The sequence below is a fragment of the Anas acuta genome, chromosome 3 (genome assembly GCF_963932015.1).
Source record: "Anas acuta chromosome 3, bAnaAcu1.1, whole genome shotgun sequence".
Classification (NCBI taxonomy): Eukaryota; Metazoa; Chordata; class Aves; order Anseriformes; family Anatidae; genus Anas; species Anas acuta.
Window position 1 is genome coordinate 102,536,300 of NC_088981.1, and position 16,102 is coordinate 102,552,401.

Sequence of the window (16,102 nt, forward strand, 5' to 3'; positions counted from 1 at the left end):
CCTTTTCCTCCTCCCTCCTTCTCCTTCTCCTCCTCCTGCTGCTGCTGCTGGCGGATGTCCGGCAGCCGCCATGGCGCTGGCAGAGGCGGGTGTTGGCGGGCGGCTGCTGCTCTGGCCCCGCATCGTCCTTTTTGGAGACTCCATCACCGAGGTAGCGGCCCCACGGCGCTCCCCGTGTGCTCTCCTCGCCGCTATGGGGCCGGTGGGGTTCCCTCATGGAGCCGCGGAGCCCCGTGAATATCCCTGTGCCTCTTGTGTGGTATCTGAGGGGCAGCCCCGGCCTCGGCGTCCCCTCAGGTTTTCCACTGCTCCAGCAGACTTCCCTCGAGGCCTGGTGTTGCAGTGGTGGTATTTATTACTGGTTTTTAAGGAAAAATGAGCATGCTACAGCTGTGGGGTGTGTGTGTGGAGGGGCGGGGTGGGGTGGCTCAGCCGCTGTCACCTCAGGGGCAGGAGGGAAGCCGTGAGGCGGAAGGGGAGCCTGCTGAACCCCCAGGGACACCTTTCAGGGGGCTGCGTTTTAGGAGATTCACTCCGTTTTTGCAGTGAAGGCCACATATGAGAAGCAGCAGGTTAAAGTGTAACTGCTGGTGTGTCGCTGGTGTTTTCCAGAGCCTGTTTTTTGTACCAGCCACCCCTTTGCTGCCCCCCCAGCCCCATCCCTGCTCCTGTGCAGTTCCAGCCCCGCAGCCCCCAGGGACACGTTTGGTGTCAGGGTGACCACGCTGAGGTTATGTAGAAGTTGCCTCTGAGGCAATACCAGCTGGGGCACGCTGGTGTCCACTTTAGGGCTCTGTTCCTTTTGGGGAACCCTTCTGGGGAACGCAGGGGCTCTGCTCTGTGCTCGATGCCCTGCACCATAGCACGGTGAAGCAGATCACAGAGCTGGGCTCTTGTTTCTGGAAGGAGCGTGGTTCCTTTTAAAGGCAGGTTTGTGTCTAAAAGCAGCTCTCTTTACAGTTCTGTAAGCAGGCAAAATGCTGTAGCAGGACGGGTGATGCAGCAGTGGGAATAAGGAAAAGGGGAAGGGGATTTTGATCTTTCGTTCCCCAATACTAAAAGAGCTGGGTTTCAAACTGCGCTTGAGGTAACATGTAGAGAAAGGATTTGTGAGAGGTGCTCCCCAGAATGAAGTCACAGTGAAATAACCTTAGTAAAGAACAGGAAAATAAGAAAGTAAATGCTGATGACCTGCTGAGGAGTGAGTGCTGCTTCTAGTGACAGTCTGATGTGCTCCCTGTGTTTAGTTTTCCTTCCAGGAGCACGGCTGGGGAGCATTCCTTGCTGAGAGACTTGTCAGGTAAGAGCTTACGTTTTAAAAGTACTTACCAGTATGCAAAAAGTCATGCAGCTGTTCAAAAAGAAAAGCATCACAAACTAGTGTTTGATGTGTGTTTATTAACATTTATTTATTTATTTGTTTATTGACATGGGAATTTCTTGGTGGTGTCCATCCCAATGCTGGTGGAAATACCCACTGGAGGTTGCTGTAAAGCTTGAGTGGAAAGAAAAAAAATATCTTTTTTTTTGTCAAAGTTGCTTTTCTGGTTTCATAGTCTAAGTAAGTGGTAACTCAATACTGTAGCTGCAACCTGTGAGTGCACTTTTAAAACATAAAGTTACAATTCTGCTAAATCTCCTGTGAAATCTCATTGAGGCTGAGATGCAGAGGCAGTTATCCTGACAAAACAGGTCAAAACTTCTCGAGTTTCATTCTGGGGGGTGAGGTGTTCTTTCTGATACGTGTGTCTGTTTCAGAAAATGTGATGTTGTAAATCGTGGACTCTCAGGGTACAATACCAGGTGGGCTAAAGTGATCCTTCCAAGACTGATCAGCAAAAATTCTGGTGCTGAGAGTACTGTTGCAGTCACAATTTTCTTTGGAGCTAATGACAGCACTTTGAAAGGTATGGTAACTCTTTTTTTTTTCCTGTGACCTGTGCTCTTATGACAGATTTATAGTTTAGTAGAAAAGACAGAAAGTTACACAGACTTTTTCTGCTTCTTCTCTGTGAAATAGCTGTCTTTTTTTTTTCATTTTTACAGTGGATCGATTTTTTTTTTATATTTAAAGCATGCACTGCCTTCCCTTTCTCTCTGACCAAGTTTTAACAATACCAGTAAACTTGAAGGTGCTCAAGAATTAATCGTATATCCAACACTAAAAACTGGAGTTGGGCATCGAGCTGATTTTTCAGCCCTTAAAGCAGCCTGATGGATTCTTGGCAGTTGATGAAATGAGGGAAGATAGCACTTGGATTCTCTTTTAAGATAAGTATAGCAGCATGCAGAGCTTAGTGTAATAAAAATGGTAAAATCAGTACATAAAGAACTGTCTGTAAGCCCATGGGACTTTCCAAAATTTTCTCTGCATCCAACAGAGTTAAAAACCTTAGGTTTTGTTTTGGGTGAAGTTTGAGGTGATGATGTGGTCTAATACTAAGATACAGACTAGGAAAAAGCATGTTCAAAAAAAGGTGTTTTATTTTTTCCTGTGCCTCATCTGTATTAGTTTAAATAATGCTGTGTTTAAGCTCCTGATTTGTCTGCTCTGGATGTTGAGGAGCTGAATTTTTCCACCACACCTCCCGAATGAAGCAGGTGAACTGCTTACCAAAAGTGGGAAGTGCCCACCTTTTTATTCTGTATAAAAATGCTTTACTTGTCATGTAATAAATGTGCAAACAGCTCAGTTTTACATCACTAACACATTTCCTCCACCCCCAACAGATCTGAACCCTAAGCAGCACGTTCCTTTGGAGGAATACGCAGCAAACTTGAAGAGCATGGTGCAGTACCTGAAGTCCATCGACATCGCTGAGGACAGGATCATTCTGATAACGCCGCCCCCTCTTCAGGAGTCAGCTTGGGAAAAGGAGTGCCTTGCCAAAGGTAAATGCGTCTGGGCAGAATTTCTGCTTTTTAGTCCCAGAGTTCAAGTCAGTGAGCCCAGACGATCAGTTTTGTGTTGGTGCCAGAGCGCGTTCGTGTGCTTTGAGCTGATGGGCACCGACTGCTCGCTGGTTCTATACATCTCTTGGATGAGCACGTGGAATAATAGCGACTAATGAATCCCATCCTGAAAGTGCTGGCTGATCTGCTCGTGCATAACACCGACAGCAGGGGCTGCCCCTTGGGAAGTTTCCATGCTCCTTTTTTGTACCTGCTGAGAAAAAGATAAAGGGGCTGGGGAGATGCTGTGGTTTGCTGTTTCAGGGCTGGCCTTGACTATAAAACATCATTGTTTTGCTTTTCAATTAAATTTTTGAAGCCAAACTGCATTAAGTACCAGATGTTTGCTTCCAGTTCTGCAGTCCCCTGCCGTCGGGAAGTTTTTGCTGGCGATTGCTGAGCCTTTCCCTTGTGCCTGGCAGGTGACAAACTGAATCGCTGCAATGCCACCACGGGGCAGTACGCCCAGGCCTGTGTGCAGGTAGCCAGGGACTGCGGGACTGACGTGCTCGACCTGTGGACACTGATGCAAAAAAATCAGGTATGGCGTCGGGGGGGAGGCTTTGGGACTGAAATCGCTGGAATGATGCCATGGTTTTTAACCTCCCCTGTAGGACTTCTCTGCCTATTTGTCTGACGGGCTTCACCTGTCAGCCAAAGGGAACAGCTTTCTGGCAGCCCAGCTTTGGAAACGCCTGGAGAATAAAGTGTCTGCGCTGCCCTTCTTGCTTCCCTACTGGCGGGAGGTGGACCACCTGCACCCCGAGGCCAGTCTGCTGTGAGGACGTGGCGCAGGAGCGAGCTGAAGGAGCCCAACCTGCCCCACAGAGCAATTCTGCTGAGGGACAGCCGGTACCTGCAGCGTGCTGCAAATATCAGGATAAAGATGAGCCCAGGGGGTGGTTTGGCTGCATGCATCCTGTGCTGAGGGCTTGGGAAGTTCTGGTGATAAACTCTGTAAAAGAGCTGGAGGAGAAGTGCTCTGAGCTGCCCTGTGACCGCAGGAAGGAAAGAGGCTGCCCTAAAGACTGCCTGCCCCAGCTCCAGGGCGAGCCACGCGGTCTGTCACACCTAGGTGCTGATATGTAGCAGCAGCATAGATTTTTTTCTTTTGTCAAGAATAATTCATGCGTTTGGCTGTAATGAAGCAGTAAAAGCTGTTATCTGTGCCTTGGCAAGGCTTTTGATAGTGATAGATGGTAGCTTGGGGGGTGTGGGGGTGAGTTCTGGCTGGGCACCAGCAGCAGCTTCTTCACCCCTGCATCTTAGTGTCGTTAAGAACTGAGGCAGCAGCCAGGACCTGCCACCTACGGTGCACCAGCGTTATGAATGGGCTTGCAGCTGGTTATTCTTCATGTCTCTGGAGGCAGCCCAGAAGCAAGTTGGCTCTATTTGTAAATGTTTATGAAGATTAATCTGGCCTGGCTGCTGCATAAGGATTTCCTGCAATAAAGGCTGGCTACGGAGTGGCAGGGTTCCCTGTGGAAGCTGTCGTCTCCCTTTAGCTGTACAGAACAAACCGAGTTCAGTTTCTGAAACCCTGATCTGATGAGGGATGGGTTACAGGAGTTAGAGGTGAAATGATTTCAGATTGATTTCAGGTGTAGCAGCCCCTGCAGGACACCCCGAGGCACTCAGCACCCGGCTACTGGAAGCCTGAGCCCCAGCCCACACCTCCAAGCCCTTTTAGGGCACAGTTTTTACAGCTAGAGATCTTTCCAAAAGGACGGCACCAAAACAGCTCATTTAATTGACTTTTCTTTTTTAATATAAAAAGCTTTTATTGTATTGGGAATTAAATTAATTAACTCCTCACATGTGTGCTTCGCCTGGAATCAAAAAAAAAACAAAAACCAACAAAGGCAAACCAAACAAACCAAAACCAGTACACAAAACAGGAGCTAGCCAGGTAGGAATACCGTAAGGCACACATTCAAGTATTAGTGTAACAAGATCCTGGGCTGGGAAGGCAGAGACTTGGGCAACTCTCTCAGCACAGCTTTGGTTACTTCCCATCATGTTTAAAAACACGAAGGCTTCCCCCCGCTGCGGCTCCTTCGTGGCTGAGCACAGGTTTGTAACAGTTAAAATGGGGCTGCTGTCGTTCACGTCTCGGGTCAGTTTGATTCATTCATTATTGCGGGAGAAAGCAGGCAGAATTAAATGCTTCTTTGCTGTCGTGACAGCTGCTCTGCAGCTCCCCTGTGTCAGTCCAGTTGCTGCCAGGCTAAAATATCGCTCAGCTCCCAGCCCACAGCCCCCCCGGTACAGAGCTCCAACCTCCTGTGCATGTACGCTGAATTAGAGGGCACCACCAGGTACCTGCTCCTACCATCGCATCGCATCGCCTGCGTGGGAACTGGAATTCCTAACACCTCCTCAGTACATGCCCTAGGAGTTTCATCAAAAAAAAAAAAAAAAACACAAAAAGCTTTGTTAAAGTCACAATTGTTTTTAAACAACCGTGCTCCTGCAGTGGAGTGTGGCATTTTCTCGTTTCTTTAGCCGTAGGGGCTTCCAAAGGCCACATAAACCCTGAAAGAGGAGGCTCAGCTCTTTGAACAGCTCGACGGTGGTGTTACCTATTGCAAAGTAACGCTCAGAGAAACATTTCTGCACTGAAATGACTGTAAACAATTCGCTGGAACAGTTCCCATCTGCATAAATGATTTCTCCACTTACACTTCTTCCTTTTCACCACCACCTGCAGCACACACAGCTCCTGCTGCGGAGTAGGGAAACCATCTCCCTGCCACAAAAACACCAGGCAAGGCAACCTCGCAGCGAGAGGCAGAAGAGTTTCACGCTAGAGGAGCTCTTCCGTGCACTGAATAAGCTTTAACCACCTCTCCGAGCCTTTTTGTTTTTGTTTAAAGCCGTATGGAAAACTTCTGGATTCTGACTGTGCATCTTCATTAGATGCTGTTAAACCATGACTGCTTCCTTACTCTCAGTTTGTTCTCCAGGCACCTGTAATGTTTAGATGCTCCAATGAGCTGTTCCGTCAGGAACGTGCTGCAGTGTTTTGTTTTGTTTAAAAAGCCCCTTAATTTTGGCTATCAGTGCCATCAGACTACAAAACATTAAATTATAAAAAAAAAAGGCTGCTATACACAATATCCAGGAGGATATTCAGGTTTGCACCACAGGTTGAAGGAAATGTTAGAGGTCAAGAAACCAGAAAAAAACAAATCCAAAAAAAAAGCTTTCAAAAACAAGCCACTTTTAGTTTGGATTTTTGCTTTTTAAAAAGATATAATGCTCTCAGAAACGTAACGTAAGGAAGGTCATACACATGACCAGCATCTGCAGTAGGTCGCTTCCTTATTTCCCCCCGCTCCCTCACAAAAATATATATCCATATAGATCCGTATTTATAGGAGTGAAATGGTTTCAGATCCCGCCGGGCGGGCAGCGGGGCGCTAGCACTCCGTCTCCTTGCTGTCCACCCGGTTCTGGCGCTGCAGCTTGAAGGACGCCGCCTTCTCGCTCCTGGTGACAGGGTGCTCCGTCAAGTCCTCGAAAGATTTGGCCGCCGAGCTGCTGTTGGGGAAAGGGTCCTTCTCGAAGGCGTCCTCGTCGACGTGGGAGTCGGTGCTGGGGTCCTCCTGGATGGTGTCCATGCGCTGGTGGTCCTGCTTGGGTGCCGCCGCTGCCGGTGGCACGGCAGCCAGGGGCTGCAGGGGCTGCAGGGGCTGGTGCCGGCTGCTCGCCTGCGCCGCCGGGAAGGGCTTCACGATGCGCACGGAGGCTGAATCCAGGCTGCTCAGCATCTCCACATTCTGCAAGGGGGAGAAGCAAACGGCTGCTAGCTCAGGATTCATTCAATTTGTTCAACTGTTGATTTCTGCTTCTGTCTGAGCGTGGATTGGGAAATATCCGGAGATTTCCAGGGGTGAAAAATCCCTACAGACCTTAGCAAATGCTAATAACGGGTAAGGGAATGGACAAGGGAGTGCCATGAAAAGTAGGGTAAAACGTTCAGATGCTAACTAGTGAGTTTCTGAGCTGCTCAGTACTCAGCAGATCCGAGAGAAGCCGGGTTTCTCTGTTAAACCTGTTACTGGTGCAAGGAGCCCATCAAGTACAGCTGCAGCCTACAGCCAGATCTGCTTCTGGAGCACGTTCTTGCCTGGATCCAAGTGCACAGATCCCAGGTGACTTCTATGGCATAAGAGGAATTATGGGGGACTCGAGGACTCGAGCTAACATCACCTCTGGTTACATGCACATAGCTTACAGGGGCAATTTGCCTCATAAGCCTGGCTCCAGGATGCTTCTTCCAGCAGCTGAGGAGCTCTGCAAGGCTCCTTCCCCCCTCCCATTACAAAAATGATATAAAAATGACATTTCCTTAACGCTGCTGCGGTTATTAATAAAAATCAAGCTGTCAAAGCACCAGACAGGACGCCCCAAAAATCTTTGCCAGAAGACGCCTCGAGCTGGACTGTAATTAAAATTTATCCGTGTGCTTTTCTGCTCTTTCCCTCTCCCAAATCAGCCTCTGCACAGCGAGACGTGTCACCGCCTGCCACGTGACAGGTCCTCGCACTCCGGGGCTGATTTTTCTATGAGTAAGTGGAAAGCCTCAGCACGCCCAGCCGCTAAAGGCCCTGCAGCAGAGACACCACGTGCTGCAGAGATTTTTCTGCTCTGCTGAGCTTTGCTGACACCGCTTAGCTGGGAGCAAGCACCCTGCAGCAGGAGCTGAGTGACCCGTGCCGGCGGCTTCCTGCCTCGGGGGCTGTGGTTGGGGTGAGGAAGCTGCCTTGTCAGCAAGGTCAAGGCCCAGCTCTCACAGGAAGGAACCACCAGACCTGTGAAGCCGCGGTGCTCGCTACATCAAACACCAGCTGGGGCAGGAAAGCAGAGTTTCCCTCAAATCGGTGTCTGGCCCCAGCTGGAGGTGGGGGCTGCAGGAACGCATTCAGGCAGCGACTTACACTGGGGCAGAACAGAGACTTGGTGTTCTCCTCGTACTGCTTGTCCAATTTCTTGTCCTGTTGGGAAATAAACACAAAGTAAACCAAAGCACACACACACAAGTTAATTTCCCAGATGCAAACAACGCCCCTGTCCCCATTTCCCTGCAGGGACACAGCGGGGTCGGGGCTTTCTTCCACCTTCCTTTCCATCTGCCCCCCGTGCTGTGCTCACAGGCAGCAATCCTCTGCCCTAACCCCACACCACGTGCCCACGTTCGCAGTCACCGTGACCTTTCTCTCTTCACCCGTGCACTCAACCAACACCACTTCCTGCCCCGGGTGTCCCCACAAATTGTGGGCTAGAGAGAACTTTGATGCAAGTCATCAGAATGATGCTTGGGCAGAAAAAATCTGCCTAAGGGAGAACAGGAACGGCTCCAGGAGACAGCCATGGGAGCACGGGGCTGCTAGAGCCTGGCAGAATTTAGCAGGGAAGCTCCCTCTGAGCTTTCCTAAAAGCTTTCCATCTCCTCCTCCCACAGACATTTGCCATTCACGAGAGGAAGGGCGCTCTCCTACAGCTCCATCCCAAAGGCAGTCATCTCCAGGCAGCTCACTCACCACGCAGTGCACAAGGATGCTGAGAGGAATCCAGAAGAGCAAGGAGAAGACGAGCACGGAGCCCACTATATTATCTGCGAGGAACTTCCCTGGGAAATCAGTTCAAATCCATCAGTGACTTAGCAAAGAGCATTTCCTGACTGCACACACAAGTTCCCTTTCCTCTGCAAGCCAACTACCGGGATTTCTCAGGTACAACACAGGCTGCAGGACCAACCCAGCATAATGCAATTGTTTTTTTGCCTTTTTTTTAAGCATATTTGATATAATTTTCTAAAATTACTATTCAGGACCAGGGAGGCACACATACCCTCACCAGCCAGTGGCTCAGGCACGCAGCTGGAGGTGGTTTTATTAAATGAGAAATGAAGTTCTTCTTTCCCAGCCTGCTGACATTTAAATCCCACCAAGGCCTACTTTACCTCTGCTGTGCTGCAGCGAGCTGACCCCTAACAAGGCCGCTATTTCCCTTCCTCTCGTTGCCCTACTTACTGGTTCTTAGACAAGAAGCTCGCTGGAAGGGCTGCCGCCTCTTTCACAAACTTGGAAGATGAGTAGGAAAGAATGGAGAGGAAAAATGCAAATGCTCCCAGCCCTTCAGCCTCAAAGGCAAGATCAGTGTTATCTTATGCAGAAATACATCTGGATTTCAGAAGCACAGCTACAAACTACCCTGGCGTACAGGCGAGCAAAACCAGCCAGCTAACTAACCCCCCCTGTGGTTTCGAGCTTTGTGTCAGGAACTGAAAACCCCAAAGGCTGTGGTTACACATCTCACCAAAGGTATTGATACTGAGCTGGTCTATGAAATCCCAAAACCGTTCGATCACGTCCTGTACTTGCTTCTCACATTTGCCCTGCAAAAGTAAAAAAAATTAATAAATAAAATAAATAATAAAAGTCATCTGAGGCTATGTAAGCATTAACTACTTGCTTCCTGGAGGGGGAGGAAGAGGCAAAGATTGCAATGAAACAAAAACTGCATGGACACAGAAGCACTTCACACGCATTCTGAATAGATTTACTCATTCACAGCTTCACTGGCCCATTTTTATTGCCTCTATTTTTGCCTCCCATGGTAGGGGACACAAAGCTGAGGTTTCTGGAGAGGTTTAAGCACTGGAAGCCAAATTTCCCGCTTCCCACACCAAAAAGGTTGCAGCTCTCAGGCACTGTTGGATACAGACAGCCTTCCAGATCTGGCCATGCTGATTTAAAGGCAGCAGAGCATCAGCCCTGCAGCAGAAGGGCTGAGGTACGCCCTCCAAAATTCACGCCTGCCAACACCCAGCTCAGCTCAGCTCAGCCAAGGGGCCTGCAGGCTGCGGCTAGAACTGGCCACCGAGCCACCACCAGCCCGATCTGCGTCAGATTGCTTCATTTTAGTCAAAATTAATTGGGCTGACGTGCACAGCTGCAACAGCGAGCACTGCTAACCCAGCTGAGCTCTTTGTCACGCTGCCACGCGGGAGCACTTACGTTGGTGTCGCAGAAGCCCACGGTACAGGGCTTGCCCTTGCGCAGGAAGAGGAACTGGTCGTTGGCGTCAACGTACGGGACGCAGCGGTCCTGCTCGTCACGGCAGCACACCTTGCAGGAGTTGTCCGTCTCTGTAAGAAACCCACAGACTCCATCATCAGCCCAAAAAACCCCAAACCAGGCAGATGTCCCCGGGCTGGCCACGTTCCTGCCCAGCTTTCCCATGGGGAGGGCAGCAACAGGCAAAGCACCCAGTTTTGGGAACCCGAATGCCAAACTGAAGCAGATGCCCCATTTGGGTTATTGGGGGACACAGTAGGACCAAGCTCTGCGAGCTGATGCCCCAACACCGCAGGAATTAACTGCAGGTGAAGAGATTCCACTTGTTGGAGGCCACGTCTGTGCAGAAGTCATTTGGCAACTCCTTATGATCAGGCAGATTCTCCCTCCTGCCTGCCTGTGGCCGAGGAAGAGGAGGGTGGGAGCACCCTCTCCTTTAAGCCGGGTGCCAGCTGTACGTCTCATTTAAAATCCTCAACCCAGGCCTCCAGAGGACAGGAGGACATTTACGTTTTCCAAACAGAAAATGCCAGCCCTGGAAAACCAACAGCTTAAACACCAGATTTTTTTTTTTTAAATCAGAAGTCTCAGAGGTCCCATAAATTCGGCTCCCCAAGGGGCTTTTTCCCAGCTCTACCCGAGGAGCAGAGCCGGGACCCTTTGGCCCAGCCCCACGCCACCCACCGTTGCAGGCACAGGAGCGGAGATTCTTCTCCCTCTCGCAGAAGGGGACGCACTCCCCGTCCTTGCACTTCCCCATGTCCACGCAGACCGTGTCATCCGGGGCATTCCCCGGGGGAGGGCACTCGCTGCTGTTCCCTGCAGGTGGGGGCAACAACGGCAGGGTTAGAGCAAAGGGCAGAGCACCTCGGGGCGCGAGAGAAAAGGGGAAAAAAAAGAGAGAAAAAGTGAAATCCAGACTCATCCCAGGGAAAACCCCAATAGCTTTCTCTTAGCTTTCAGCAACTCAGGCATTTGGGCACTCTGGCCACCAAGAAGACCCTGGAGGCCCCGTCAGTGAAGCACCAGCAGCCCTGCCTTGTTGTCTTGCCTCCAGAAAATATTACGAGGAGGAAGGAAACCAGTGGGGAAGTGAAGCAGAGCCACCACAGAAAGGGTGGAATCACTGCAAGGTTCAGCTCATTCCCGTCCCCTCCCCGTGACTTGCCCTGTTCTTTTTGTCTTGAAGGGGAAGAAAAGGAGGAGGGGGGGAGAAGGAATCACCATTCTCCATGTTCTCCTGGGCAGAAACTCACCAAACGGCTCCTGAACTACAATGAAACTCATTATGGGGCGATTTCGTGATGCTCAACTGCTCTCTAAAATTAGTTGTCCCGGACGAACAAAGGGCGCTAGTCTGGGAGCTGACCTAACAGCACGCTGAGCCCGGAGCACTTGGCTACAGCTGGTGTAGGGGAGGCAGAAGCATGTCCTACCCGTGCAGAAAGACTCTCCTTTACAAGTGGCATTTATGGCTTCTTGGCATTTCTTCTGTGCGCTTTCGAACTGGCAGCCTTTGCAGCAGGGGCTGTTCCGATCGCTAGGGAAACATCAACACGAAAGGAAGAAATATTGAGCAACTTTCTTTTTAATTTCTTTTTTTTGTTTGTTTTCCAAAGAAGTACAAGCATGACAAAGCCAGGGGAAGAGGATGTTTAGCAAAAAAGCTGCTTCAAGATTCACTCACTAGCTGAAAAGTCTCTGCACCCCATCATGACCATCCTCTACCCACTCTTCATTTATTAAAGAAGATGAACTGAATGCACACAAAGCACTGTGAGACAACACCAGGGCTCTTCTTCGAGACACTTAAATCCTCCTTGTCGTCATCAACTTGCTGTGCAACCTGGGACAGGATTTTGCAGTCTTCCCCACAAATTTCCCCCTCCCTACCTGTCCTGAAGCTTTGCTACCGCATTTTGTGCTCTCTTTATCCTTCACCTAATGCAGGAGTGCCCTCAGCACAACCACACGCATTAAAATTGAGGGAATTTCTTGCTAAACAGTGAGTTCAGTGAGTTTTATCTCCTGCAGCAGGGCGCGGAGCCGAACCATTCTCTCCCCGTGCACCAGAAGCTGCAGCTCCTTTCCCCTCACCTGCACTTGGCGCCGTCCTTCAGCTTGCAGTCCGCGGAGCAGCAGGGATCAGCCTGCTGGTGCAGGAGGCCGGGATCGCACTCCTCCCCCTCGTCCACCCTGGAGTTTCCGCAGACTTTGTTGTTGCGCTCCTTGAAGCACTCCTGGGCCTTGATCTCAATGGTCCTATGGATGGATTTTTTGCTGCAGCTTGAGAACATCTGGAGAGTCACGAGGGGAAAGAGCAGCACTGAGGAGTGAACCTTGCTGTCAACAAGTGCATCTCAGACAGTCCTGGCCTCCTCAGACCTCCAAATTCTGGTGTCTCGGGAAGCAATGATCCCTCCCTGCTGACATTTTGAGAGCTTGGAACAATTTTAAGGTAAGAAAATCACCTGGCTGATGACTTGCTTTCAGGAGCATTTGGCCACAGCTGATTGCAAACAATTGACTGCAAACACTACTGGGACACGCTGTGAACTCCAGTGAAACTCAGAAAGCAAAGCTCATCTTGCAGAGAACCCAGCTGCACACAAACATCTTTTCTTTTTATGCCTGTTTATTCCCATCTGTTTCAGCCTAGAAGAATCATAAGCTAAACAGTCTTTCTGTGCAAAGGATCACTGATCACGTTGGAGAAGTGTGCGTGGAAGCAAAATTATGCAGCTTTACCTTATTGTTTTCATGATCTCCACTGACAGCAATGGGATACATGACGTATTTCCCTCCCTGGTCTTCAGTGGGGGCACACTCTGGCAGACTGTCAGGATCGTGCTCTGCTCCGAAGTTATGTCCAAGCTCGTGCGTCGTAACCAGGTCAGCCTCCTTTTTTGAAGAGCAAAAACAATGATTGCTGAAAATAATCAGTCTGAGCAGGACAGAAGAGGTGATCCCAGCTACTTCCAAGCCACCTACAACTCTCAGATACACTTAGATGGAAAAGCAATTTCTCCATTATCATTTTTTTTAGAGGTGGGGAACTAAAGGCAAGTGAAATTATGGCCTGATTCCAAAAGCACATTCCAGGACTAGGTCTGAGTACTAGAGCACTGTTAGAGGCAAACTGCTGTCCTGGGATACCAGTTCTGTTTTGTTTTCAACGCAAAGCAGATACTCAAAGTCTCTAGATCTGATTTTAAAAGGCATAAATAGAAAGTTCAAACCAAAAACCAGTCCAAACACACACCAGCTACCACGATTCGTCAATCTCTTGCTCAAACTGATCTTGCCATTAGAATTATTCCTTCTAAATGGACGATTACATTCACGCTGCTGAATAAGCTCCTCTTTTGCACGACTCCTAGGAAAGGCATCCACAAACGCAGCCCAACGGGGGTGAATTCCCAACATTTTTACACGGCAGGACTCCTGCCGAGGATCCCAAATGAGTGCCTCTCTGCACGGCCTTGACCAGCAGGTGGTGTCGAGCTCTCAAGGCGACAACCACAAAGAAGGAGCACAGAAATAAAAGTTAACCACAGGGAGACTGCGTGGCTCACGACAGAGAAGTAAGTTGGGTGAGGAAATAGTCGTTTCTGCTCTCTTCAAGCACAGGAAGGACTACAGCGCGTTGCGTTTGGGGGAGGGTTTTAAGCAGAATTTTTTTCTTCCTTTTTAAACCTGATCAGATGCTGTGCAAAAACCCTCCCTGTGAAAAGAGCCCGTGCGCACCTACTGCTGCATCCAAGCTTCGTGCCTCCTGCTGGGTAGACGTCAAACTCCATCTCCTTTGTCAGCCAAGACAGGGCTCCAGCTTGGAGACTGAGCAGCAAATGCAAATAGCGTGGCAACAGCTCAGAGCTCTTTGTCAACATCCCTCGAACACAAAGCTTCACTGTCTTTTCTTTTTCCTAGCTTCTTGACAGTTTCTGTGCCAAGTTTTAGCCCACTCACCAATTATGAATTCCATTTATAACCGGGCTACAGCGATGCACAGCTGAGAAATCAGCAGAAGGGAAACGTCCAGCTACAAAAATGTGGGAGCTGCAAACGCAGGCACTGCTCTGGTGTCTTTACAAGAGAAAAATCTCATGTTCAGGCCTTTCTGTCTTTACCTCCTCTCGTTAGCGATGCAAAAACTCCAGACAGCATCAGTTTCCATCAGTATTAGCACTAATATGCCCTGTCTCCTCTACAGTTCTCTGCTCTTTTCAAAACAGACGCACAAAAATCAGGTAGAGGAACTCCATGAGAAGGTCCAAACTAACCCCCTACTTTGCCTGCACTACTTTCACTGTTTTACCCTGCACGTGGAACAGGCCCAGCATTTCTATCCTCTGTCTGCATGTTGTAGATGCATACAACAGCAAAAACATGTTTTGCTTTCTTTCAATCAGCAGACTAATTGTATTCCTGCTGTAAGTCCACCTGCGGTGTAATATTTCTTGTCCCGTTTGAGAATAATTTTTTGTTTTAAGTAAAATACACTTAATTTTAGGATATCAAAATCCTGTTTGTAGTTGGATAACTACGTCTCCTATTAGACACTGGCTACATTTCCCCATCCCTGCTCTCAGTCAATTCAGTCTTCAGTTGCACTCAGACCTGACTCTCCTTGTCAAGAAGGACAAAAAAAAAAAAAAAGATACGGTCTCTGTGACCTAGATCCTTGTCCCCTGGGATTGGACTCAGCCTGAAAGCCAGCAGCTTGCTTCTGACAGCACAGAAGCTAGTCACAATCCCGGAAAACACCAACAAACACGTATGTACTCCAAACGTTCACTCTCTTACCTTCGTGAGGATGGTTTTCCCATAGTTCTTGGTGCTGGTTAAGCCACTGTTCAGATAGATGTCTTTCTTTGCAATCTGACTGTAATAAGCTAGAGAGGTGAGAAAGAAACAAATCAAATTGGCAAGCGTTTTTCTCAGTTTCAATTTTTTTCCCCTTTCTCTTTTTTGGAAGTGGATGTGGGACTATTCCTTGTTCGACAAAATGAACAGCTTTATTGTTCTCAGACTCACCAGTCAGCCTCTTGCCAGTTTCTTTTTTTTTTTTTTTCCTTCAGTGGGAGCTCTTTAAACCACAGCACAAACAGCTCATGTATTGCAGTAAAGGGGATAATACAAGAAATTTCCAAGACAACAGCATCTGCCATTCCAGAACTGTTGCAAGATGCACCCAAAGTGGAACTTCGTCTAGCCAGCCTGCGGTGGCTTTAACAAAGCTTGTTCAATCCAGATAGCCTCGTGACTTTTCTTCCCTCCCTTCTTTTTCCAGCTCCAGCCAAGAAAATGGCCATCTATTCTATCCAAAAGAGCCACTAGAGACTATGCAAATAACATGTCACGATCCCTGAAAGCTAGAAGAGGATTAAATACAAGTAACAAAAAAAAAAAAAAAAGTAGCTTTCTACCCACAATTGGAAAGGAAGAAAAGGAAGTCTTGCCTTTAGGACAAATGCCACCGTGGCTGTTAGGTCTGGGAGAGCCAACATAAGCCAGTCCAAGCGTTCCCATATCAAAATCTTGATACGTGAAAAGATGAGCAAGGCACACGTGAGCTGCTTTCTCAGCGATATCAAAGCTAAATTGCTTTAAAGGAAAAAAATGAACAGTGAAATCTCTGTAAAACATGTTATGGTGCGTATCAGATATCTATAAACAAGAACATTAATCTAATGAGGCAGGCACCTTCTGCTTAAGTTAGGGAAAAGCAGCTGTTGATCTGTTCTACAAACATGAAGGCAGTTAAAATGAATACCCAAGCACCTTGTATGCATTTCTTTACGTAACTTGTCTATTCATTTCCCCTTTTTCACATGGAGGGGAAAACCAACTACGCTCATTTGATGCAGGTCACAAGGCAGTCTCAGGGCCAGGTGTCCCAGGACCGCCTTTTTCACTCAAGCAACATATTAATTCCAGTTGGTGTGCTCCATAATCACACAAAGAACCCCCTTACCATGGGCTATGGGGCACATCTGCTAGTTTGACTTTGTGCAATATCTACCCAGCATGTGAAGGAACTAACAGAGTTTCATGCGTGACTA

The 16,102-nt window shown here is 48.7% G+C and overlaps 2 protein-coding genes across 3 annotated transcripts in view; one reads left to right on the forward strand and one right to left on the reverse strand.

Annotated features, from left to right (window-relative positions):
- IAH1 (isoamyl acetate hydrolyzing esterase 1 (putative)) overlaps positions 1–16,102 on the forward strand; it is a 17,477-nt gene continuing 1,375 nt past the window's right edge. Inside the window, exons 1-6 of one of the 2 annotated variants that reach the window (XM_068678555.1) lie at positions 1–151; positions 1,248–1,300; positions 1,759–1,907; positions 2,731–2,892; positions 3,375–3,493; positions 3,567–4,422. In XM_068678555.1, coding sequence (XP_068534656.1) covers positions 71–151; positions 1,248–1,300; positions 1,759–1,907; positions 2,731–2,892; positions 3,375–3,493; positions 3,567–3,734 — 732 coding nt within the window. In that variant the 5' untranslated portion in view covers positions 1–70 and the 3' untranslated portion in view covers positions 3,735–4,422. Of the gene's footprint in view, positions 152–1,247; positions 1,301–1,758; positions 1,908–2,730; positions 2,893–3,374; positions 3,494–3,566; positions 4,423–16,102 lie in introns of those variants that run through there. The other variant, XM_068678556.1, reaches the window with a different exon arrangement.
- ADAM17 (ADAM metallopeptidase domain 17) overlaps positions 4,695–16,102 on the reverse strand; it is a 27,877-nt gene continuing 16,469 nt past the window's right edge. Inside the window, exons 9-19 of the mRNA XM_068678553.1 lie at positions 15,500–15,644; positions 14,844–14,932; positions 12,786–12,938; positions 12,135–12,334; positions 11,474–11,577; positions 10,722–10,856; positions 9,978–10,108; positions 9,277–9,355; positions 8,499–8,587; positions 7,896–7,952; positions 4,695–6,734 (exon numbers count right to left, since the gene is read on the reverse strand). Coding sequence (XP_068534654.1) covers positions 6,375–6,734; positions 7,896–7,952; positions 8,499–8,587; positions 9,277–9,355; positions 9,978–10,108; positions 10,722–10,856; positions 11,474–11,577; positions 12,135–12,334; positions 12,786–12,938; positions 14,844–14,932; positions 15,500–15,644 — 1,542 coding nt within the window. The 3' untranslated portion in view covers positions 4,695–6,374. The remainder of the gene's footprint in view (positions 6,735–7,895; positions 7,953–8,498; positions 8,588–9,276; positions 9,356–9,977; positions 10,109–10,721; positions 10,857–11,473; positions 11,578–12,134; positions 12,335–12,785; positions 12,939–14,843; positions 14,933–15,499; positions 15,645–16,102) is intronic.